Source organism: Gymnodraco acuticeps, unplaced genomic scaffold (assembly GCF_902827175.1).
Source record: "Gymnodraco acuticeps unplaced genomic scaffold, fGymAcu1.1, whole genome shotgun sequence".
NCBI lineage: Eukaryota > Metazoa > Chordata > Actinopteri > Perciformes > Bathydraconidae > Gymnodraco > Gymnodraco acuticeps.
Genome location: NW_022989985.1, coordinates 2868259 through 2894977, shown reverse-complemented (window position 1 = coordinate 2894977; position 26719 = coordinate 2868259). Strand labels below are relative to the sequence as shown.

The 26719-nt window shown below is 39.7% G+C and overlaps 2 protein-coding genes across 2 annotated transcripts; both read left to right on the top strand.

Annotated features, from left to right (window-relative positions):
- Nucleotides 1–1396: 1396 nt before the first annotated feature.
- asb6 (ankyrin repeat and SOCS box containing 6) lies at nucleotides 1397–13195 on the top strand. Its single transcript, XM_034212727.1, has 7 exons — nucleotides 1397–1499; nucleotides 1814–1959; nucleotides 6275–6456; nucleotides 7960–8066; nucleotides 8158–8266; nucleotides 8355–8441; nucleotides 9462–13195. Exons 2-7 carry the CDS (start codon nucleotides 1850–1852, stop codon nucleotides 10181–10183), a joined length of 1317 nt encoding a protein of 438 aa, XP_034068618.1. The 5' UTR covers nucleotides 1397–1499; nucleotides 1814–1849; the 3' UTR covers nucleotides 10184–13195.
- Nucleotides 13196–25574: 12379 nt separating this feature from the next.
- On the top strand, nucleotides 25575–26661 carry LOC117543968 (immediate early response gene 5-like protein). The gene has a single exon (XM_034212667.1). It carries the CDS (start codon nucleotides 25715–25717, stop codon nucleotides 26588–26590), a length of 876 nt encoding a protein of 291 aa, XP_034068558.1. The 5' UTR covers nucleotides 25575–25714; the 3' UTR covers nucleotides 26591–26661.
- The last annotated feature ends 58 nt before the right edge of the window (nucleotides 26662–26719 follow it).

Here is a 26719-nt window from a genome sequence, read left to right as displayed (position 1 = left end):
CAAACTCACAGATATGTTAAAATTACATATTTAGTTAGAAAGCACTCCTCCACATCTCTCAAAGCGAGCCATCTGTCACCAAAGCCAGACACAGCAGGGGATTGCTTGCTAAACAGGACAAAGGTGACTGTTACCAACCAGATGCTGTCAGCAAAATGGAGTAGTCAAAAATCAATCTGAAAGCTGCCGTTTTAGACTAATGTGCCATATGGACAAAGGAAGTGATGTGTCGGAGCTAAAATATTTTCCTAGTCACATTTTTCTCAGAAAGAAAAAAATTGAAATGCTAATCAATGACTTGATCTCTGAAAAAGTACACACAATTAAAAAAATGTTGGTTATTATTTCATGACAGAACATGTCAGACACAAAAGGGAAGTATAATCTGCGACACTTGACATAAATAGATTTTAAAGATTAAACTTGCCGATCGACTTGAAGAATTACTTACAAGGGACTGACATATGTACAGTTAACAATTGGGATGGTTGTTTGGAGGGAAAACATTTTTTAACGTCTCTGGGCAGTGTCCTGAGATATTATTTGCAATTACCCAAGCTTATCACCACAATTTAAATGATAGGCACACATAAACATCCCACCGTTACTAGTTCTGACCATGGGCGGTGTATATGTTCTATCTAAATACTTGTTCTATCAAATCTATTATCATATTAAGATGTTCCTTTTGATTAAAATAGCTGATAAACTTGAAAGAAAAACTACTCACAACCTGGTGCTCAAGGTTCAATTAGAAACTATATTGTTCACGAAATAGAAATTACCATTCGCTTCCCAATCCCTTATTATTTAATAAAAACTGCAGATACAGCCCAGCTTTCTTCTTCATTTATTCATCTACCTCTTTTTTAAGCAGTAAACTGGACATATTTCGTTTAGTGCAGGAAAGATTAGCCATTGTGGTTGGACTGCAGGAAGGAGGCTATCACCTATATCATATTGATGAAAGCCCTCATGAGAGCAGTGTCATCTTAGCAAACACAAACCACCCAAAGCAGCAACGCCTACATGTTCTGCCCAAATACTCGGAATAGGGACTCTATTATATAACGCGTTCTTCCCATTGTAAAGCGTCCTTGGGTTTCGTGAAAGGCGCTATATAAATTGAAATTATTATTATTATTAGAATAGCTGAAAAACTACTCACAACCTGGAGCTCAAGGGTCAATTTGTTCACAAAAAATAAAATACCATCCGCTTCCCAATGTCTCTCATTATTTAATAAAAACTGGAGTAACACTGCAGATGTATCTTTTGTTCCTCATTTAGTCTTCTCTTCATTCATCAGTTAACTTGTCAGTGTTCGTTTAGTGGAGAAAATATTCGCCATTGTTTGAGGACAGAGCGTGAAGTGGAACCTTTGTTGCACTTTTAGCTTCAAGGGGGACTAAAAACACTGTCGGACCCATGTGGGCGTGCGGGACAAGGGCTTCCTGTTATGAACTAAGGGAAACGACCCGGCGGGAGTAACGTTATCAGTGAGTTTCTTACAATTTAGATCATTTCATTCATGATTTAGAAAATATGAGCGATGCATTTAATGTAGCTACCAATGCTAGCAGTGACTGTGACGTTTAACATGTGCATGCTAAGTTAGCTAGCTAGAATATAACTTTTTGAGAAGGTGACGATTAAATGCTATGCACATAGTGGCAACGTGTCTAAAGTAGAAAATTAGTTTAAATTGTGTCCTATTTCCAACCAATACATGTGTCTGCTCAACAAAACGTTAAGAGACTCTATACAAAATGAAGTCCCTTATATGACTTAACTGTTGTACTTTGTTTTTTAGGTATTGACTTACTAAACAGTGTTGAGCGGAGGAGCTATGCCTTTCCTCCATGGGTTTCGCAGGATCATATATGAGTACAAGCCGCTCGTGGACGCTGTCATGAGTGCAGTCGGACTGCTGGAAGGAGGCGGAAGTCACGAGGACAGGTAAAGCTGAAGCCACCATATGTATATTATTTATAAATAGTTGTAGGCAGAGGACGATATAAACATTTGTTTTCACGATTATCCTGACCAAAGTAGTTGGTTATTATATAGAAAATATGCTTAAAACTTACTGGAATCACAAATGGTATTTATTGCATCACAAATAGGACAGTGGTTTTGTAGTAAACATCCTTTTAAGTAAAACACAATCAAATAATGACTCCTAAATCCTGAGGCTGAGGATGAAAGTGTTAAAAACAAATTGCAACATGTTGTGAGTCTGTTCTTTCATGATAATGACATATCCTTGCCCCATTTTTTTTTTTACTTTTCTACCTTTTCAACCCACACTGCTTTTTCAAGTCACTTGTTGTGAGGATATTCAAGATTACCCAGATCATGGGATACCACCCTGAATTAATTGTCAGAGTATTTTATTGTAATTTGCTAAAAAGAAAAAAAACGTTACTGTACACAACGCCAAATGACTATATACAGGACCGTCCTGTATACAGCCCTCTGAAATGGCTATCTACAGGACCGTCCTGTATACAAGCTCCGAAATGGCTATATACAGGACCGTCCTGTAAACAGCTCTCTGAAATGGCTATATACAGGACGGTCCTGTATATAGCCATTTCAGAGACCTTATATACAGGACCGTCCTGTATATAGCCATTTCAGAGACCTTATATACAGGACCGTCCTGTATATAGCCATTTCAGGGCTTCTGTGCAGGACCGTCCTGTATATAGCCATTTCAGAGAGCTGTGTACAGGACGGTCCTGTATATAGCCATTTGGCGTTGTGTACAGGACCGTCCTGTATATAGCCTCGGCCTTACTGTTCATGAACCACTGGCTCAGATAATGAAAAACAACAACATAAGTTACCATAGCTGTGCGGATGATACCCACATTTACATAACCATTTCACCAGGAGACTATGCTGAGTAAGTGCATTGAACAAATCAATGACTGGATGTGTCAGAACTTTCTCCAATTAAACAAAAATAAAACTGAGGTAATGGTTTTTGGAGCCAAGGCAGAACGTATAAAAGTTAGCGCTGTGCTTCAGTCTGCAATGTTCAAAACAACAGATAAAGCCAGAAATCTAGGTGTAGTCATGGACTCTGACCTGAGTTTCAACAGTCACATTAAAACAATTACTAAATCAGCCTACTATCACCTAAAGAACATATCTAGGATTAAAAGACTAAAGTCACAGCAGGATTTGGAAAAACTTGTCCATGCTTTTATCTTCAGTAGACTGGACTACTGTAATGGTGTCTTCACAGGTCTCACTAAAAAATCTATTAGGAAGCTGCAGCTGATTCAGAACGCCGCTGCTCGAGTCCTCACTAACACTAAGAAAGTGGATCACATCACTCCTGTTCTGAAGTCTTTACACTGGCTTCCTGTGTGTCAAAGAATAGATTTTAAAATACTGCTGCTGGTTTATAAAGCTTTGAATGGTTTAGGCCCAAAATACATTTCTGACCTCCTGCTAAATTATGAACCATCCAGATCTCTCAGGTCTTCAGGGACGGGTCAGCTTTCTGTCCCCAGAGTCAGAACTAAACATGGTAAAGCAGCGTTCAGTTATTATGCTCCAAACATCTGGAACAAACTCCCAGAAACCTCCAGGTCCGCTACAACTCTTACTACTTTTAAATCCAGACTTTTCTTTTTGCCGCTGCTTTTAATTGAACTATTCACATCTTAAACTGCACTGTAACTTTTATTCATGTATTTTTCTTTTAAAGTTTATTTTTATTATCTTTGCTTTTAAATGACTGTTTTTAAATGCCATTTTCTTAATGTCTTTCATTTTTGTAAAGCACTTTGAATTGCCTTGTGTTGAAAGGTGATAAACATTGTCCTTGTGTAAAGAAAATAGTGAAACAAAAATATGCTGAAAAACCATGGATCACTAAGGGAATATTAAATGCATGTAAAATGAAAAATGAATGATATAAAGACTTCTTAAAGAATGGATCAGTAGAGGCTGAACAAAAATACAAGACATACAAAAACAAACTAACAAAGATAATGCGATGTAGCAAAATGGATCATTACAACAAATTATTGGAGGATAACAGAAATATCATTAAAAACACATGGAATGTATTAAATACCATTATTAGAAATGGAAAGGCACAATACTCAAACAGTTTTCTGTCAAAAAACGATACAGTAATTTATGACATGACCTCAGTTGCTGAAGATTTCAATAAGTACTTTGTCAATGTTGGTCCTTATCTAGCTGGGGAAATTCCAAATACTGGTTGTAGTGATGGTGTTGAAAGTAAAGATATATATGTGAAGGAAACTATATTCTTAAAAGGGACTGATGAAAATGAAATTATTGACACAGTTAAAAAACTTAAGAGTAAAAGGTCTACAGACTGTCATGATATTGACATGTATACAGTTAAAAACATTATTGAATGTATAGCCAAACCACTAACTCACATCTGTAATCAGTCAATACAAACCGGTGTATTTCCAAATAAAATGAAAACTGCTAAATTCATACCCATACATAAATCTGGAGATAAACATGTACTGTCAAACTATAGACCAATTTCATTGCTCTCACAGTTTTCTAAAATACTGGAAAAAATCTACTATACAAGACTAAATGACTTCATCACCAAACATAACATACTCTATGAACAACAATATGGTTTCAGAGCAAACAGAACTACATAATTTGCAGTTATAGAATTTATGGAATACATTACTAAGGCAATAGAAAAGAAAGAATATGCAATAGGGATATTTCTGGACCTTAAAAAAGCATTTGACACGGTTGACCATGAATTATTAATACAAAAACTACAGAGATATGGCATTAGAGGTGTTGCACTATCATGGCTATCCAGCTACCTACATAACAGGGAACAGTATGTTGAACTACAAAGCCATACATCACAACTACTGCAGGTTACATGTGGGGTACCTCAGGGCTCAGTCTTGGGGCCATTACTATTTATTCTGTATATTAACAATATATGTGAAGTATCAAAAACTATTAAAACCATTCTTTTTGCAGACGACACAAGTCTACTCTGCTGTGGGGACGATTTAGAACAGCTATTGGTCACAATGGAGAAGGAACTGAGCAGGATGAAGATCTGGTTTGACCAAAATAAATTAACATTGAACGCAAGCAAAACCAAACTCATAATATTTGGGAATCGATCGACCAATACAGAGAAGCAACTCACTATAAATGGCGTCCAATTAGAAAGAGTATCGGAAATAAAATTCCTTGGAGTAATCATAGACAATAAATTAAGTTGGAAACCACATACAAGCTATATCAAAGCCAAAATATCCAAATCAATAGCAATTCTGAATAAAGCCAAATACCTAATTAATCAAGCTTCTTTGTTTATGCTGTACTGCTCCTTCATACTTACTGTATTGTGTGGAAGTTTGGGGGAACACATATAAAACAAATACACATCCTATCTTCATCCTGCAAAAAAGAGCCATACGAGTTATACATAAAACTACGTACAGAGAACCAACAAATCAATTGTTCATCAAACTAAAAACACTAAAACTAGAAGACCTGGTTGACTATAAAACTATTCAAATTATGTTCAAAGCCCCAAATCAACAATTACCTCATAATATCCAAGGACTTTTCACACGGAGAGAAAGCATGTACATGTTGAGAGGAAACTGCATTTTCAAAAAACCACCCGTACGAACAAATGCCAAACTTCATTGCATCTCATCAAAAGGTGTTAGTCTGTGGAATAACTGTAATTATGCACTGAAATATTGTACAAGTCTATCTAAACTGAAAGTATTATTTAGGAGTCAAATCATTAATGGTTATGAACAGGACCTGTAAAATCCCATTTGTTGTTATTTCTTGTAATTGTAAAAGTAATTTCTTTCTGATTGTTTTGTAAAAAAACAAAAAGCAAACAAATTAACAAGACAAACATGTCGCTGATGACGATGACCTAATATTTTATTTATAAGAAAAATATATGCTAGAGGGGGGAGGACCAGAAAAAAAAGTTATATTTGTTGTGCACATTTTATTTCCAGTATGTTCATTGAGTTCTTTCTCAAAGCCTTTTGTGAAACAGATTATTAAGGTTAAATCCAATGTATCCTCATTTCTGATGCATAACAGAAAAAGGTAGTTCTTTGAAATGTTCAAGTGTGTGTCAGTTTGTTCTTCTCCAGCTATATTGTTATAACCTCTGCCAGTACACAATGTATAGTTGATCTGGTGACATTGCATACAGTTTTGATGAAATGGTACACCTTTCTGCTCTTGTGTTCAGAGTCAGAAGCCCTGAGGGAGAGTCCGCTCCTTGTAGCTCTCTGGCGGAGCTTCTGGAGCGAGAGTCCCAGTCAGAAGTGTTTGTGGAAGGCATCAGCTGTTCTCTCTCTAAGGTAGCAGAGCACGGACTGGTCGACGCCGCTGAAATCCTTCTACGATACGGAGCTGAACTAAACTTTGAGGGTAAGCTATCTCGTAAATTAATTGTACACAATAAAATGGCACATACATAGGAGTAGCCAGCCAGATAACCCTAAACAACACTATAAGGGCACACTAATCCTAATCACACTTCTCTTACTGTGACAAGTTATATATGAGTGTTCATTTTTATTATTTTAAACTTAAATCAATTGTTTTCCTCTTGGCAAATTAAGTGCCTTATTGTCACTAGACATCTCTAGGACTTGTTTCTGTAACACAAGGTATATATTTTGCTGCTGTGGTGCAAGAGACATTTCAGACTTGATCTAACAATGAAGTGTTATATTATTATTTTAGCTTTTTTGGCTAGTAGCTACAATAGCTTTCATCTTGCTACAGTTTTAATAGGTGATCGGGAGTCTTTGTCAAATGCACAACAACCTGAATTAGAGAAAATGTAAGAAGTGTGGGACCTAAGTGGCCCTGCCATTTTCAATCTTACACAAGGATTGCATGTTTAAAATTGAGCAAGTTATTGTCCATATACACTGAAGAGAAAAAGTCTCCCTTTTGCAAATTGCAGTGGAAAGTGCTGCATGTCTTACGGCTGTGACAGAATCTGCCAGGGTGTCAGACTCTGCTGTGGTGACCTCTGGTGGTGGCAAGCATGTCTTTCCCCTGGGACATAATTAGGGTTCCTGGCAGAGGCTGCTTCATTCATCTTTTACATGTATTGAATGCCTTTTTCCAGAAAGTTAACACTGACACATTCTCCCACATAGCATGCAACTATGTTCAAGCTTCTCTATTCTTTGTGTTTGTCATGCCTTGATGTTTCAAAATAGTGTGTGCAAACTATCTGAGAGGCCTGTAGCAAAAGCTTATGATAGTAAAGCTAGTTACTAGACAGGTTCGTTTGGTCAAGCAAAAATAATAATACATTGTTAGTGTTCATGCAGCACTTTAAGGCTTATAATATTTATATTTATGTTTTTCGATGTCACAAAGAGCTCAGGAAGTAGTATCAGCAGTATTCGTGTTAGGAACATGAAAATCTACCATATTAATAATGACTACAGCTTTCAAATCAGCCAAAAATAAACCGTATTAACTAGATGGACGGACCCAAGCTTGTTTTAACCCTTAATAATCTGGTCAGTAATATATAGATACATGTAGTAGTATTTACAATCAGGCACAGGGGGCTGTTCTGTTCAATGTAAAGCTTAGAATAAACTTTGGTTTGTAATCTGATTTTATACTGGATTGCGGCAAGCAACAGCGGGGAAGAGTCTGACAACAACAGCTTGAGAAAACACTCAGCCACCAGTTAGTCAACACATATGCTGCATCTGAAGCTCTAAGTAAATAAATACAACACAAGGAAGTACTGAAAACACCCTTTAACCAGATCCTATAAACATGAATTGGGTTGCGGCAAATTGGCCATCATGCCTTTTTAAAGAAAATGTAGCGTTGTCCGAAATCTTAATGTGATAAAGACTCCATTTGTTTAATATTCATTTCTGTTTTTCTATCCAGACCCAGTGTCCTACTATAACCCTCTCCATATGGCAGTTTTGAGGAACAAACCAGACATGGTGAGGCTGCTGGTCAGGCACGGAGCAGACGTTGAAAAGAGAGACAGGGTGAGGCAACTCTGAATGATTTATGTCCTCTTTTGTTCTCATGTTTATCTTTCTGTAGCATTGTGTGTGTAATATAAATGTAACTTGGTAGATCCATGAGAGCAGTCCTTTGGATCTGGCCAGTGAGGAGTTGGAGAGGCTACCCTGCTTGCTCGTCCTTCTGGAGCTCGGTGCTGATGTCAATGCAAGGGATAAACATGGTACATTGCCTGGCCTTATTCCAAGATATTTATCCTTTCACTGGTTGGTTCATTCTAACACCTGATTGTTTTGGTTTCGTCCCTAAAGGAAAAACCCCTTTGCTCCATGCCTTTGCAAGCAGCGACGGACTCACTGTGCTCAACACAGAGAACATTGAGCTTCTTCTTCAGAGAGGTACTGACTGTGAAACAGCCTTCATCTTCACTTTGCCTTCTTGTCCACTTTCAAACAGAATCGCACTCAAACCACTACATTCAGGAAATTGTGTTAGTATGCATACCTGCCCACCTGTATGCATTTTGAGATCAAAGTAAACTCAGGGGTTGTCAGGTTTAAATATGTACATAGAGTTGTTATCGAAAATGGAGCAGAACTAACTCTGTGATTCCGGTGTGAAGCGACTGACTGACTGACAGACAAGACTTTTAACTGCGGGAGGTTTAGGAGTCAAAGTCTTTCACGTCTTCATAGGCAGTGTAGTGGTGTCATCAATCTGCTTTATTAGTATTTACAAGCAGTGAACACCAGCATAAAAAAGCAGCACATTGGGGATTGTATTAAAAGCCAGTTTATCACAACTGTTGGAAGTCATCCAGAGCTATGAAGTTGATCAATAAACAAAAAATTCTATTTATATTTTAAAATAAAAGTTTGTCGTTCATATCATGGCCATAAATACTGTTTGAGCCTCTCAAATATGAAGATATCCTGCTTTTCTTTGTTTAATATTGATTGAGATGCCCGGTCCTGTTATTTGATGTTTTGTTTAAGAAGCTGCAATAGCTGCTTTACAGTATACGTGATTCTACAGTATGAGTAAAGAATCACAACAAGCCAATCTGTTATAAAATAATCTTAATTTAAAGAAAGCAACACTACAGACTATTGGTCAAGCTATGTCATTCTCTACTGCCTTGATTTGTACTATTCCTTCTCATTCATTCTTTCTAATTATGATCTGTCTTGAAAGTTACCAAACCTTATAGAAGTAGGCCTACTATACATGTATGTCTAGAGTAGCCTTTCATGTAGGCAGCAAAGGCTCAATTTAAAACCAGTCAATGCTCTGTAGTTTTGTTTTTGTGTTTTCATAAAGGGCCTAATCAATTACTAATTTGTAGAAATGATCATCAATAAATATAGTTTATTGTCAAATTGGCTCATTATTTGAATTTAATTTGAACTTCTCTGCAGGCGCTGACGTGAATGCGGCTTCTTTAGACGGCGAAACGGCTTTGTCCTTGCTGGTGTTTGTGGTCACGGAGGCTCTGGAGGCCACCGCGGAGGACGCTGCTGAGATGGGTAACTTTTGCTTGAAAGCCACACAGCTACTTTTGTCCCACGGTGTGGACCCCAGCTCCTGTCTGAATGCGGACGGCAAGTCCTCGGTGATGCCCACCCTGACGCAGACGAGCCTGGAGCACTTCGACCTGCTCTTCCCTCTGGCGGTGCTGTTAATCCGGAGCGGAGCGTCTTTGGTTTGCTCCCATCACGGCGACTCTTGTTGGTCAGGGTACAGCCTCCTTTTCCAGCGGCTCCACACAGCCCTGCAGCAATGCCCCGATAAAAGTCACGCCTCCGAGCTGCTGGAGCAAGCTGAGGTGTTGCTCGACTTAGCGAAGGTTGACCTCATCGCGTTGCATGTGGAAGTGAAGCTCCCTGTGCCCGGTCGGGACCCTCACCCCTACGCTCAGGCTCTCAAGGACCTGCACAGCCGCGTAGAAGAGCATGAAGCGAACCCTCCTGCTCTGCAAAGCTTTTGTCGGGCGTTTATAAGGAGCCACCTACAGCCTGGGCCCCTGGAAGACAGAGTGAAAGCTTTGCCATTACCGGACAAACTGAAAGACTTTATTCTTCCTGAGCCAATCCCTAAGCCCGGCTGGGACTGCTTCAAGCCCCAACTTAGCCAGCGCTGACAATATAAGCTACCAATAATTCGTGTTCTACCTGAAAATCTAAATTGAAGGACTGAAAAGGCCCGTAGTAGTTGTATAAAAGTACTGGTCACCATTGAGGCCTTTATTTTAAATCTTATTATAGTTTTCTCTGCCAAATGACCAGACAACCAGTGTATGTTTACTTCAAGACACAAAGTTATGTCAAATAAACAACTAAATGTTCTGATTAAACTGCCACACAGTGAAGTCAGTCATATCAGTGAGTTTAGGCAGCGGCAATACACAATAAAGTCCACCAGATGGCAATGTTGCTCTCTCAGCTCAGATGTTAGGGTCACAGATGTAACCATTCACAGAGCAGCATGTTTAAGTTGCTCCAGCGAGCGCAGTAGGCTCCATCTATATTTCATCTCCTCAACATGATGATGGTGTATTGTGGAATTTGTGAATATTCTCGCTTAAATATAAAAATGAACCAATAAATCAGTCGGGTTTCTCCCCATCAGAGTCCTGACAGCTGCACACAAATATCAGTTTGACATTATTTTTGTTATGGCTGTCAACATGTAACTGTTTGTAGCTGACCACCAGATAGTGACAGTGCAGCGCTGATAGTGCCTCACACTCACTGGCTGCCTGGTTATAGGGAAGTAATTGTTGCTATATATATTTAGCATGTTCATACACCAAACATCAGTTGAGTGAATGCAACAAAAAAAGGAATATAACGCTCCAACACTGCAGGAAGCCTGTAGATGTTTTGACATTGTTCCACTGTGACATAATGTGTCTGCAGTGGCTGCTGGCCTGGAAAGTTTTACCAAGCATTCTTAATGCTAATGTTTAAATTCAGATGAATTCAGGGGCCCTTTCCTCTTTTTTTTTTTTTTTGCTTCCTCATATGCACAAACCCCAATCTGCACATCCCGTCTTTGCTAATAAACAGACGGCTTCTAAAAGAAACACACCCCTGTAATGCGGAAATACTACAGGGTACATATGTGTTTGCGTCCATGTCTCTGTGTGTGTGAGCAAACTAAATAGGACATTGTGTTACACAACTAACCCCTTCCTGACATTGCTGAAGCTGGAGTGGCTCCAAGGCTTGCAAGCGCTCCAGCTCCTCTTGGTTATCTAGGTCACAGCCTCTGAGGAGAAGAGCCTCAGCAGCAGCAGCAGCAGCCCTGCATGACACACGCTTCACTCTCCTGTCTGACTGAATCTCTTGACAAAACCTCAACACTGGCCCTGGTCGAACGAGGGAGGGAGAGAGAGGGAGGAGGTTGGGAGGGGGTTGCAGGAGGCAGAGCAGTGAGAAGAAAAAAAAGTTACAGAGACTGCATATGTGGAGTGGTTGTGGGAGCACTCATGGAGGACACATGGAAATGGCAACGTTGGATTACATTTATACAATACACTAGCTGTAGGAACATAATCCATCCAACCAACAATCACTACGGCGGGGGGGAAACAGCCTTCTTCCACTGAGTCCAATCCCTGCTTGTAGAAGGTGATAGAGATAGTGGGGGAGGGCTGAGGCAGTCCAGCATTTATTGGAAAACAGCGCGAGTGAAGCTCGGTACTGAAATTAGTTATTGATCTATTCTCTCCCTGAAGCCCATGGGTCTTTCCTACCACACCTGCTCGTTCTCTCAGAGCCTTTTCTTTCCCTGCAACCCATTGTATCTCTCGCTTCTGTGCTTTTCTGCTTCTACTGTAGTTCTTGTTATTTTCTTCAAATCCTCTCGTCATACAGAGAAGTCGTTTAAAACTAAGATTCCAAGAATAAACTCATGTCTACTACAAAGTTGTATATTAACATACTCCATTATTAATTAACAGTATCCATTTAAGGGCATTTCACTGCAAATCATTGATTATTAAAACAATACTTCTAGTTTATGGTAAAAAAAAAAAGTGATACTTAAATGAAAACCTTATATAACATTCTTGATATGTTCCCCTTTTTATTTGAAATTCTTCTCTTAACTACATAGCATTTTTTTAGATAACCATTTTCTGTTATAAACAAGTGTTGTTTATTTCGAATTCTTCTTGGTCTTAAGAAGTCCCTGACGTCATTGCCAGCTCCAGCAGTATTGATGATAAACTCTTTGACTTAACTTTAGAAAAAAAGGACATTTAATGGCACACGCATATAAGATGTTTTGAATGATACACCAACCAAAAGTTATTGTATTGATATCAATTCAAAAAAAGCACTTGGAATGTAACAATGAGCCTGAAACATGAAGAGACATCTTTTTCTTTTTAAATTTGGACAATAACTGTTTCTAAAATATTGCTGCTTTTTTTGTATTCATGGTGGTGCTTGTTGGCTGAGTTCCCAGTCTGGCTCTAAACATTGTTATTAACCACTGCGTCACCAACTCAAGCACATCGTGGTCTATCCCGGGACTTCTCTTTTATACATTGAGCCTGTGCAGTGTGCATCTCCTTGTCTTTCAGTATACATTGTCTACCAGTAGACATCGTCTAGACACGGGATGATTGCAGACTTCACTGAACACTCAGCTGCTGCATGAAACCTCATGGGAGCAGAGGTGGACTTTGGACGGAAAGGCCCAGCAGTCAGTGAGGGGTAGGGGGGGGGGGTAACACTCACACCCCTTTTAGATTGGGTATTTAAGTGTTTGCCCATACATCTTCGTGCTGTAAGTGTTTTCTGGTGTGTGAAGGCAAGCCTGAATTCAGATGTGTGTGTGTGTGTGTGTGTGTGTGTGTGTGTGTGTGTGTGTGTGTGTGGGAGAGAGCAAAAGAAAAAGCGTAGACATTGACACACACAGTGTTCATAACCGCAGATGTGGTGACTTCATCACCAGAAAATGTAACCCGTCCTACTGCTCTGCTAGCGTTGATGGAGCTCAGCTAAATGAGTGGCTGTTAATGCTAACATGAATAAAAGCAAGGCAATAGTAGTCTGCACTTTAGCTGGCTTCCATACAGCAAATGTATCTCCCATAACAATATTGTTGTTTTTCCCTCGCACTATTAAATGTGAAGATTTGACTCTGTGTATCTGTCTGTTGGTCTCTGAGATGGTCACAGGTTGCCGGGTTCATCCAGGGCGTAGGACTAATCTCAGTGGGGGTGGATTGGATGCAGGATAACAGTCCTGTTGGGGCAGGCCACCTTCTCATTCTGCTCCAGGTGTTCCTCCTTCAGACTGACATACCGACTGCTGAGCACAACGCTCAGCAGCTTTTACTCATTTGGCTTCATTCTTTAAAGTGTTCTGGCTTTTTGTTTGAAAGATAGCCTTTAAGGAAAAATATGTCAACTTTAAATGAGTTACTTGTTGGAAAATGGAGAGATCCTTCAACAGTTACCCTACTTTCCTGTCTACTTTTCTCTTTTACATCTCTTCCTAAATGTGTTTTTCTAAATGCGTAGCTTTTCTCAAATCTTAGGTTTTCCCAAATCTAGTTGGAAGTAGAACTGCTCCAACAAGTAACCTTACTGCTACACACAGACAAAAAGCTGCTCCTGCTCTTTGAGCTTTGAGGAGGAATAATTGAAGTGGAGCACGCCGAAAAAAGTTACGGTTCCATACTCCTATTTTAGAAGCACACAAATCCACCACCCTCCACATTTCTACAACTGACGCCATTTCACAGAAATTCCAGACAACTGGCGCCTGAGCTCTGCCTCAAGAAGGACATGATGAATAGGACACACCCTTAGTATGCTAGTGAATGTTAGAATATATGGCACACTGCAGTGTTACAGCCTAGATTCATTACAGCCTCTCTTCCCAGCTCTTTAGAGTGTCGGTTTTTCTGCTTCTCTCCCCCTTGCGTTTCATGCTGCTCGCCTATTTTTAAAAGCTTGAATTTGAGTGAAATGCACTGAGGCACCAGTAAGGCGAGCTACAGCTCTTCCCAGCGCTGGTTCCTGATCCACCTCTTTGTTGTGGTCTATGCATGCCTGCTCTAGTCACATGACTGCGTTTCTATGGCAACTCGGGTTTGAGTAATCATTTGCGTTACGACCTTTATTCCCTTGAGGAAAGGGGAGGGGGAGGTTAGACTGAGCCTGTAGAAAGCGGGAGCAAGAGGAAAGAGAAAAGATAGGCAGAAGGGAAGAGAAAATAGGCAGGAACACAGCGGCTGTGGAGAAAATGTGTTGCTCTTTCTTTCCTTTTATATTTTATCTTTTCCTCTTCGTACCGAATCCCAGCCTCCACCTCACCGTATTCAGTAGCTGAGAAGGGAAAGAAGAAAAAAGGCTGCCACTAAACACTGGGTTGTGTGCTTCAGTTTCAACCATAATGTCTTTTATGCTGTGACTCACTCTGTGACTAGGGCAGGCGAGTGAGTTTGGTTGGAGAGGCAGCAGGCATGTATGTTTCACAAGGGCCTACACACACACACACACACACACACCTCCCCTTCTCTTCTTCTCGGAGGAAAAGCAGTACTCTGCCACATGTGCAAGTCTCAGCAGAAACAGATTCTGTATGTTCCTGTTTCTTGCTCTCCCGGCTGTGTTGTCATGGTTACAGAGCTAGTCCACCAAGGCACGCAGCTCCCCTCTCTCCCTCCCTGCCTCCCTCCCTCCCTCTATCTTTTTCTCTCTCGCCACCGTTGGGTGATTCAACCCATCAGTTGGGTTGTGTCATCTCCTAGATGGAGTTTCTAGCTCCCACATCTCCTAAATGGAGTTTTTCAGTTTGTGTTCCAATTGGATTCTAGTTTGAGAAAATAGGATACATGTGTTTGTGTGTATGTGGGTGAGGTATGGGTGAGTTTTGCGGGCGTCCTTTACCCGCAGTACTGGGGATCAAGCATTGACAGGAGGTGAGCTGGAATGGGGGTCTGGTGATAGACACTGAGGGGGTTGTGGAGAGGGTGGAGGTGGTGCTGGTGCTGGCTGCTTCCAGGTTCCTGCGACTGGGGCTGAATATGAATGAGGGGCCTCGGCCCTCCAGAGATGGCGGCTGGGGAGAGAGCTGCTAAAACCAGAGACCAGTGGAGCCTGGCTGCGTGAGAGTCCCCCACAAGCTGCTGACAGGAGCTGGAGCTAGCCATCACGTTAATTAGCGTTTTTACTCTCGCAGCTCCGAATAGGGGGAGTGGGTTAGAGAGGGATGTGGGGGTGGTATATGACTCAGAACACAGTATGGTTTATTCATGATGGAGGAAGGGGATTTGTGTGTGTATTTCCTTAGCAGATCACTGATTGGCACTAAGCCAAGATATTATTATGTCTTGAACATAATAGCGGGATTTCATGGTTTCTTTCATTGAGATTTCTTCTGAAATAATGTTACAAAACACACTGAACTAATTCTTTTTTTAATCTAAAACTAGATATTTTCCTATCGTTGTGTAATACTTAATGTTACAGGAAGTTTGACAACACATAAAGATGATGCCAGTAACAAACTAGAAGCTGTAACATTTTACTTTTAATTTCCTCTGTTACTGAAACATTATTGATCGCAGGCTTTTGAGGCCTGTCTGGGGAGCTTCAGACTGATGACATGGGTTAGGGGTGCCTCTCTCATATAGGTGACCTGACCTTGTCTCCTCTGCCTCAGCCTCTGACAGTGATCCTCACCCCCCTGAGTGATGCGTGAGATCAATAAATTGGTATTTTCCCCACACCAATCACGAAGGACCCCCCATCCAGGTTGAGCAGAGCTGAGAAGAAGAGCGGCTGCAATAGAAAGAACATTCCAGAAGAATCGTCTCCTCCTCAGTCTGTTCGATCGCTGTGTGTGTGTGTGTGTGTGTGTGTGTGTGTGTGTGTGTGTGTGTGTGTGTGTGTGTGTGTGTGTGTGTGTGTGTGTGTGTGTGTGTGTGTGTGTGTGTGTGTGTGTGTGTGTGTGTGTGTGTGTGTGTGTGTGTGTGTGTGTGTGTGTGTGTGTGTGTGTGTGTGTGTGTGTGTGTGTGTGTGTGTGTGTGTGTGTGTGTGTGTGTGTGTGTGTGTGTGTATATAAGAGGGTGTAAGGGGGGGTTACATTACAGCTATGCTATTGTCTAATTGTCTCCTCTTATCATTAGTGACAACCATGACCTCTGTTATTGGCATATCTGCATTCTGCCTGCACTGCAGAGCCTCCACCACACTACTCGTAGCGTTTTCTCTCCCAAGAGCGGCAGGGCCCATGCCTCATAAATACAAACACAATCTCTCCTACACCTCCTGACTGCAGGACAGGACTCCACACATATCTGCCCGTGGAGCGCAGCTCATTTGCATACATATTAAAGTGACGCCTCAGAAAAAAGGAAGAGAGAAAGAGGGGGGAAGTAGAGGAGGGAGGGAGAGAGAGAGCGGGTATATGCAAACAAGGCTTTCATCTAATATGCAAGAACCGGCATCGCTCTGGCATAAATCTGCATCTGAGCTCAGGCAAAGAGAGCGGAGCCCATTTGACAGTAAATGGGCTGGGGATGGCTGTCAGATGCACAGGGGAACAGTGTGTTACCCCACAGAGAACGGGCGATTGATCCGTATGGCATGTCACACATAGCAACAACTACAAGGTAACAATGGCACATGGTAACTAAAACCTATGGATGGCATTAGAGGAAATACATGGGGGATAGATAATAAAGTATATCAAAAAAATATGGGTTGTTGAAAATAAAAGTTGAATGTTTTTTTGTTATGTGCTTGTTTGTTATTTGATTTTTGTGCAAATTAAACAAATCTACAAATCAGATATAAAGTGTTAATTAGTGAACTGTAGAGATGCTGGTAGGCACATTGTTACCTTTGGACAGAGCTAGCATGTTTCAGTCTTTATGCTAAAATTAGCCAGTGTGGCTGCTGGTTCCAGCTTCATTTTTACTACACTGAACAAAAATATAAACGCAACACTTTTGTTTTTGCTCCCATTTTTCATGAGGTGAACTCAAAGATCTAAAACATTTTCTATATACACAAAATAACCATTTCTCTCAAATATTGTTCACAAAAAAAATCTGTGATAGTGAGCACTTCTCCTTTGCCGAGATAATCCATCCCACCTCACAGGTGTGGCATATCAAGATGCTGATTAGACAGCATGATTATTGCACAGGTGTGCCTTAGGCTGGCCACAATAAAAGGCCACTCTGAAACGTGCATTTTTGCTTTATTGGGGGGGTCTGGGGGGGTCCGAAAACCAGTCAGTATCTGGTGTGACCACCATTTGCCTCACGCAGTGCAACACATCTCCTTCGCATAGAGTTGATCAGGTTGTTGATTGTGGCCTGTGGAATGTTGGTCCACTCCTCTTCAATGGCTGTGCCAAGTTGCTGGATATTGGCAGGAACTGGAACACGCTGTCGTATACGCCGATCCAGAGCATCCCAAACATGCTCAATGGGTGACATGTCCGGTGAGTATGCTGGCCATGCAAGAACTGGGATGTTTTCAGCCTCCAGGAATTGTGTACAGATCCTTGCAACATGGGGCCGTGCATTATCATGCTGCAACATGAGGTGATGGTCGTGGATGAATGGCACAACAATGGGCCTCAGGATCTCGTCACGGTATCTCTGTGCATTCACAATGCCATCAATAAAATGCACCTGTGTTCGTCGTCCATAACATACGCCTGCCCATACCATAACCCCACCACCACCATGGGCCACTCGATTCACAACATTGACATCAGAAAACCGCTCACCCACACGACGCCACACACGCTGTCTGCCATCTGCCCTGAACAGTGAAAACCGGGATTCATCCGTGAAGAGAACACCTCTCCAACGTGCCAGACGCCATCGAATGTGAGCATTCGCCCACTCAAGTCGGTTACGACGACGAACCGGAGTCAGGTCGAGACCCCGATGAGGACGACGAGCATGCAGATGAGCTTCCCTGAGACGGTTTCTGACAGTTTGTGCAGAAATTCTTTGGTTATGCAAACCGATTGTTGCAGCAGCTGTCCGAGTGGCTGGTCTCAGACGATCTTGGAGGTGAACATGCTGGATGTGGAGGTCCTGGGCTGGTGTGGTTACACGTGGTCTGCGGTTGTGAGGCCGGTTGGATGTACTGCCAAATTCTCTGAAACGCCTTTGGAGACGGCTTATGGTAGAGAAATGAACATTCAATTCACGGGCAACAGCTCTGGTGGACATTCCTGCTGTCAGCATGCCAATTGCACGCTCCCTCAAAACTTGCGACATCTGTGGCATTGTGCTGTGTGATAAAACTGAACATTTTAGAGTGGCCTTTTATTGTGGCCAGCCTAAGGCACACCTGTGCAATAATCATGCTGTCTAATCAGCATCTTGATATGCCACACCTGTGAGGTGGGATGGATTATCTCGGCAAAGGAGAAGTGCTCACTATCACAGATTGTTTCAGATTTGTGAACAATATTTAAGAGAAATGGTTATTTTGTGTATATAGAAAATGTTTTAGATCTTTGAGTTCATCTCATGAAAAATGGGAGCAAAAACAAAAGTGTTGCATTTATATTTTTGTTCAGTGTAGATGAGATTTGAAGAGTTGAGAGCGGTAGGCCTATTGTTCTGATTAAAGCAAATACAATAATTAGAAAGTGTAATTAGAAAATATAAGCATGCTAGATTGCTAAACTGAGATTACCTTAAATTTGCGAAACATAGATGCAGTATGTTAGCATTGTCTTTGCTAGCAATTAAGCAGGTTGATATTAGCATTTGGCGAATAATCACAGATGTACCTTTAAGTACAATTGCAAAGAGATGCTCGTATAGCTGTCGACTCATATGTGCAAATTTACTAACGTTTTACGCAGATTTTGTGGATGCTAAACCTGCACTAATATGTAAAAATAACCTGTCTCATTCGCAATGGCATTCCTAATTGTGCTGCCAAGCAAATAGCGTCTCGATGCTACTGTGCTATTTGCACACATTTAAATAAGGTAATATGCATACATTTGGTGCAAAATCTGCCCCTTCTATGCAAATAAGGGCTAATAGACGAACATAGTCATAGTGAAATAAAAAAACGTCTTCACAGAGTTAGCGGTAACTGAAGTGCATTTATTGAAAGAGTCACGCCCAGACTTTCCAGGGATAATTTATGGCAGCATTAAATGATATGTTTTTGTTGGTGTTCTGCTTAAATAGACCATCTTCCTCTACAGTCTGAAGGTTTGCATTTGAAAAACAGCCACAGCACAGTCAGACTGTGATATTTAATCCCAAATTGTGTTTCTCTATTTCCTGCAATTAATTATTTCTTGAGTGAGTCTTGTTTTAACTTTTGGCACAGCCTTGTTTCCCCCTTGTTCTAGTCTTCATGCAAAGCTTAGCTAACTATTGGGTAAAGCATTCCCAATCATTAGATATCATTAGAGTGGTATTGATCTTTTTAACTAACTTTTGACATGAAACCAAAAGAATAGAAAATTCCAAATATTGAACTGTTAATTTTAAAATGTAAGCATATGGTCCCTGTATTATACATATGCTGCATGATCCAATTAACTGAATTGAAGTAGGCCTATTGTCCTCAAACTAGCAGTTATTAAACTTCTATAAAAACTCTTTTGTACAAGCAAAAGTGGAGCGCAGGATGGCAGTGCTAAAGCAAAAAAAAGTGTACGACTGAAACTTTACCTACTGTCTTCAGAAACTGGAGTGCTGCCATGAGCTCCGGGTTTTCCCTAACTTTGTGAGTATTTCATGTTGGAGACCCTTGAACTCCCTTTCCTGTTTTCCTGCCTGAGCAAGTCCCATTGAAGCACGCCATTCTGTCTGTACAGGTGATCTTACGCACAGGAAATGGAAACTTTGAATGTGTTGTGTATGTGTTTGCGCATGCTTGTGTGTGTGTGCGTGTTGGAATAGGGGCGGGTTGGAAATGGGGGTTGAAACAGGATATGTTGGGAATAACACAAAGCACAAAAAGTGTCACATGATCTGAAACACAGAGTTGATTTATTTGGCTTCAGAAAGAATCTGTTGCATGTGGTTTGGAGGAGAGAATGTTTTCCTTCTTTGCTCTCAGTGTGCTCAGACACAACACATGGAAACATTTTCAGAGAGGCCTATGGGTCCGGGAAAAAAAGCTCCAGACATTTTATTTCTTCTCCCTCTTTTCATAGCTTTTTCAGTTCTTTTTTTCCCAACTGATTGAATTACATACATCTGCTTGCCACATGTGGAAATATCCCCCTAATGAATATTTGTGATGCAGGGGTTTTGACGTGCAATTAATAGAATATGTTAGTTTATTTTGGTAAGAATCAACTGGCAGTAGTATACCAAGTGGTGGGCTCTTCACTTATTCCTTGCCAGGGTGGTGGTGATATATCAATGAACATCCTATTTACAGCCTCTATTTCAGTCTGTAATAAATACACTTCCACTCACATGAGACAGTTGCAGGTCTGCTCTATTGTCTACCATAAATATGCTGGAAGGGTTGGTTAAATATTGATAACACCAATTTTCTGCCTCCCCCTCTACCCCACAAACCCTCCCTCCATCACCACACACACACAAACATCACACACTCATCCCAAACCCCTCCTTCTTTTTCTCCTTCTATCTCGCGGTTATTTCACCCTCACAGTAACCTTGCTTATGCATATTGCATATGTAAATAAAGCACCCCGCCTCTGAAGTAATTGTGTGCATCTTCCACAGAGCTGCAGATCTCAGCTCTGTGTTTAAGAGGATGCACTTTAGAAAGACTGACTTCTCTTTGTTAAGCAGGTGATTCCTTTTTGTTTGGACTCATCCACAAACTCCACAACTATAGATTTATTGATTTAAAAAAAGAGCTTGAAGTACAATTTTTACAACTCCCAATTTGTTATTGTCATTAAGGAGCTGGTTATGGGTGGATTGAGTCCTTTGAGTAGGATCACTCACATATATCATTTTGCCTACAATTCTTCATCAACACAAGTAGTGTGATGTAACTTTACCATCAGGTTGAATATTATGAATAATTATATCTTATGTATTTTACATGAGAATATCTACCTTGCTTGTCATATTACACATGGCATCTTCCATCATTAATGTGTATTTCAGTTCATAAAATCCATAATTAACATAATAAACTACCAAATATAATTATATCAAAGTTACAGTGTTTTCTTTTTCCTCCTAACACAGTTATTTGTCTCAAGAGAAAGACATTAACAACATCTGTTTCCAATGCTGGCAGTTTAATGCCCTTAAAAAGGTGCAGGTAGGAAATGTGCTACGTACATAAACTCAATTTAACCTTAAATAGGTTCACATATGCCTTAATATTATTAACGATGTCTTAAAATGGCTTTGCCTTTGTCAGTTGGTTTATGTGTAAATAAAGACTTACTTTATCTTTTCTCAAGCGCAGACACCCAAGGTAAATAGGATCAAAAGTTTAACTAATGGATGTATCATTTAAAAATACTTTTATTTGTAATGTTGTGTGTACATATGCAAAGTAGGCATTATTTTATAAAAAAAGCTATTAATTTGCATACCTTTCCAAAACAGAAATCTCAACCAGTCAGGTTAAAAATGATTTGAACTTAGTTTTGACATATAACACTCAACATGTTTTACATAGGTAATTTTAGATAACTCATGGGGATGACATTGTAAAGTTGGCTGTATCTAAGTGTGGGGGGTTGGAGTTTAGAGTATGAGAACAAATCTAATCTGAGAAAAAAGCCTCTCAAGATGCTTTGTGAAATTGCATACACTTTGCAAAGTGATATAGTTGAATAGAGTAAAATAATGTATATGTAACAATTACACTTTCCCAAGTTTTCTGAAAAGTATTGTTTAAATATGTAAATACAGCATTATGCTACATTTAGGTAAATATAATAAAACGTTTGCAGATTCAAATAGTCAAAATGAGGCAAAATAAACACCTTTTATCTATCAGGAATGCTCTGCAACAAAAGATATAGAACTCTATAATCAATAATGCAGTATCTAGAGAACAGCAATACCTACCTTCCTTTCTTTTTTTACATATACTTTATTATTTGTTAACTCAACCCAGTGGTATTCTGAGGGTGTTTCTGATATGGTCCATATTATTTTGAAATCTGAAGGAAAAAACATGACGCAAAAAGTAGAATTGTTCAAAAGGTACTTCTTTGGTAATTTCAAGTATATCTGATATCTAAATTGTAGCATACTTTATCTAATATAAAAAATAGAAGTGTATATGTCTTTTGCATTTCTGTATGTTTCTTTGTGAAAACCTAACTCCCTCTGGGACACTAAGACGTTAAGGTTAAAGTTAAATCACCATCTTAGTTTAAGGTTAGCTGTAAATTGTATTGCAGCAAAGAGAAAATGAATAATTAAGAACATACTGCTGTTAAATCAAAGAACATCAGATTTTCTAGAGTTTGGATGTCCATATTTATATCAGAGATTAAGAGCCTCAAGTTTGATATTACAAAAAACAGAGCATCAAGAACATTTAAATGATCAAAGACTGTTTCAGCATCAGAGTTTGGGCATTACAGATCATGAGCCAAAGGCAAAAATGACATGTTTAAGTAACTGCAGAATGCACAATTTGAGTTTAATAAAAAAGATATCTAAGAAATACATCTGTTATTACTTGTATCTGTGATTGCAGGTTTAAACCTCTAACAGAGCAATTTTCACAACATTTAACCTAAGTATGCCACCTTGACTTCTTCACAATGTGTCCTTTATGCACATAGAGGTCAAAACAATCAGGAGAACACTAAACTCTTTTATTTGTATTACTATACTGTGTGTACTTTTGCAAACCAGCAAAGCCATCACTGTCTTATGATCTTTAAGATTACTCAAATCAACATGAGTGTGTGCGTGTCTTCATACCTGATTCTAGGTCCATTTGACATTTGCTCTGACCTTTGGGTCTGTCTCTCACAGATTGTAGGTTGCGGTTTCTCTCCAGTGATGCTCAATAAACTGTTTGTTACGGTTTAATTTCCTCCAATTTGACATTTTGGCACCTACCTTCTTTCCCCCCCACTTGCTTCTCTGGCATTGCCATTTAGCCATCCATAATAATTGTTGCCCTCAAGGTAACAAATATGTATTTTTGTAGTTGTTTTCTATTTAGGTTGCTGCTATAATTGGAAAAAGACAGAGCGAGCATTTTCACAGTTATATTTGAAATGTCATATACAAACTCTTGTGTTCTACAATATTCTTTACTATACTTACCTTTTCTACACTATGTCATCTTTGTAACCAAAAACCTAATCACATACTGTATAGTCAAGGCAGTGTGACTTGGACAAAGGGATGATTGGTGATTGTTTGCAAATGTTGTATAACAGCATGGAGAAAAGCAATTCAGTACAGTAAATCATTACATTAAGTGTATCTACTTGATCTTCCCCTAATTATTTAATAGAATCAAGGATACTTGCATTTGATTATTCTAATGCATTCAGTTCTATACAAATTCCTGAGCTACAGCATAACATACAATGCTTGCATACCGTAGCCCTGCTGTACAATAAAAAAGGATATCAATCTGCTCCCAGCCACTTAAACCATATTCCAGGGAGAGCACACATGTCAAACTCCAATTTACTCCATTATCAGAGCATGATAACCATAATAGTGGCTGTCCTCCTGATTCACGTATCTGGCAGGAAATCAAAGTCATATCCAGGTGTTCAGTATGATGTCAGCCATCTGTGTGTGTACACACAAACAGATGTGGGGCATGGATGACAGATAATCCGTCTACAAAGAGCTTTTACCTCACACATCTGAGAACGGTGACAGTATTTCTATTATCAGAGGCAGGCCCGATGACATCATTGTCGGGTACAGACAGCCCATTCATAATTGCGTATTTGTACATTAACCTATGTACTGCATGTATATATTTAATTTCGGTTTTGGAGGAAATGTCTGTTTAACTAAGTATAGTAAACCGTTATAATATAGTAAAGTACATATAGTACAGTGAAGGCTTTTAAAGTACACCATAGTAACATATGTAGAAATGAATGTCAATATGTTATTTTCCATTGTAAGGGTTTATGCTTCTTAGTGAGTGTGTATATATTTACTTAACTTTTGAGGAAATATCTTTATTAGTAAAGTACAACGTTATAGTATAGTACAGTATAGTACAGGCTTTTGTAGTACACATTGGTTAGTATTGTTTAGAAATGAAACAAAATCTTCTGTTGTTAGGGTTTATGCTTGTTATTGAGAGCGTATATATTTACTTTTGAAGAATTATATTACTTTTATTACTTATCATAGTATCCAGTCATATATAGTATTACGATACAGTATATAGAAGGTTTTGTATAGAAGTTAATTGGTGAAGTGATTGCAGTCAGGAGCTATGGCGCCTGCTTCATGTATCAGTCATTCAGGGGATCTGAGGAAAGTTGAAAAATGTTTTGAAATGTTGAAGTTTGGGATTCAAAACTGCCATTCTAGTTCGCAATTATGCTGGTTTCTTGATTATCTATTGTTTATACTCATTGCACTTATAATATCCTTTTCGTTTTAAGATGTGTTGGTGACATATTTTATTTGGTCTTTCTGTCATTTATGGATTTACTTTATCTTTGTACAAAAAGAGCTCTATTAATACACTCATTTTAGCAATGTATTTGACTGTACTTTTTGTTATTAACTGTACTGTATATGTCTCAGTTCTGTGCTATCACTCTCTGCTCTTCTGTATTGTATTTCTGTCTATTGTGTTATATTGTTCCATAGCCTTTATTCAATTCTAACACTCTCACTGCTATATATTCCATTCTCTTCTTCTGTGTTTTATGACTCTCCGTTAGGTTTTTGATCTGGTTATTCTCTATTCCATTCAACTCTTTACAATTTGGTATGGTCTATAATTATACTGTAGTCATTTACTACAGGCCTATCAACTCATCATTTTCTATTCTGTTCTATTCTAGTCTGTATTGTATACTACCTTTTTACTTCTTATATTTTTCTCTTGTATGATGGCCGCTTCTTCTAATTTAATCTTTACCACATTTATTTTAAGAAATAACTCATATCTTGCATTATATTACTCTCTTTTACATTCTACTAATCTGAACGATGTTCTATTATATACTCTCTACTGTATTATATAATACTCTAATATAATAACTTATTATTATATCTTAATGTTATAACTCTCTGTCTACTCTAATCTATTATATTTCTCTGTAATATGTTCTATTCTATTGCAATTTCTATTATTTTCCACTCCTCTCTTTCTGTTCTAAGGTTATACTTTCTTCTTTTCTATATGAACAATACTTGTGATGATTTTAGTCCGCACTGAGAGTTAAAGAACATATTTAGAGAAATGCAGCATGCCCTCTCCTACCTGCATTCTGAATGAGGCAAGTAGTGATATTTGCGTATAACAGAAGCACCGCCTCCCTCCCATTGGACAATGTCTACATGAGGGCGTGGCAAGGAAAGATGAGAGTTGAAAATCCATGCCCCTACTGGGAAGACATGGAGAGCTATGGACACAGTCTACACGAATCCAGTAGGAATCTCAACTAAAGCCTCACGTATTTCTTCAGTGAAGAACCAAACGATTTGAGAGACTGAGAGAAAAGAACGGCTGGCCCGGTTGAGGATGGAGTGTGCATTTGAGGCACAGAATCTGATCTCTATTTCTTTGAGGAAAATCCAAAGCTCCAGGACGCAGAGAGGAGGCATCAAGCTCCACAAGAACTTACTGGTAACGTACGTACTGAGAAACGCCAGGCAGTTATATGTGAGCAAAAACTTACAAACGCAGAGGACGCATCAATATGAGGATGTAGCTGCAGTCCGTGAAAGGCAAGAATATTTTGAGCTGACTGGGAGCTTAACGGAGTTGTCCGATGACTTCTACTGCAACTTTACTGGGGTTGAGTCGGACACTTGGCAATGCGGAGCGCACCAGCACAACGGCCAGCCTGCAGAGGTGGCGCACCAAGACGCATCAGCCTGCGCAATGCTTTCGCCAAGTGACTCTGACCTCATGGTTTCGGACGCCTGTTGGAGTTGTGCAGACAAATCCCCCTGGGAGTTACCTATCCAAAACGCACAAGCCAACCAAAAGACTGTCCTGGACTTGGACACGCATGTGGTGACTACTGTCACGAATGGATACTTCCACTCAGACTGTTGCGCGCAGTCAAAACAGCCGCAGGGCGCGCAGTGCTACGCTAAAAAGCGAAAGATGGACACAAGTTATCATATTGTTGACCCAGAGTTTTATTTGCCAGACTTTGAGCTAGTGCCATGTAAAAGGATGAGAACTGATGATGAGTTACATTCAGACTCGGAGCAGTTGGACAGCACAAACATATCCAACCTAATCTCAGTGTTGGGTTCAGGTGGACTATCTGAGTTTGTGAGTTGGCAGCAGACGGACCTTGAGCAAATATTCGCAGCCCAAACAATTTGTTTAAAACATACACTGTTAACAGGCAGCGGTTGGACAAGAGCAATCGAAGCCTTTTGATTTGTATGATTGTTTTTTCTTTGTATCGATTTATTTTTATTGCTTTCAAATAAACCATGACACGAATGCAATTCTCTCTCTCATGTGTTATTGAAAAATGTTTCTGAAATGTGCTTATACAGAGCATTC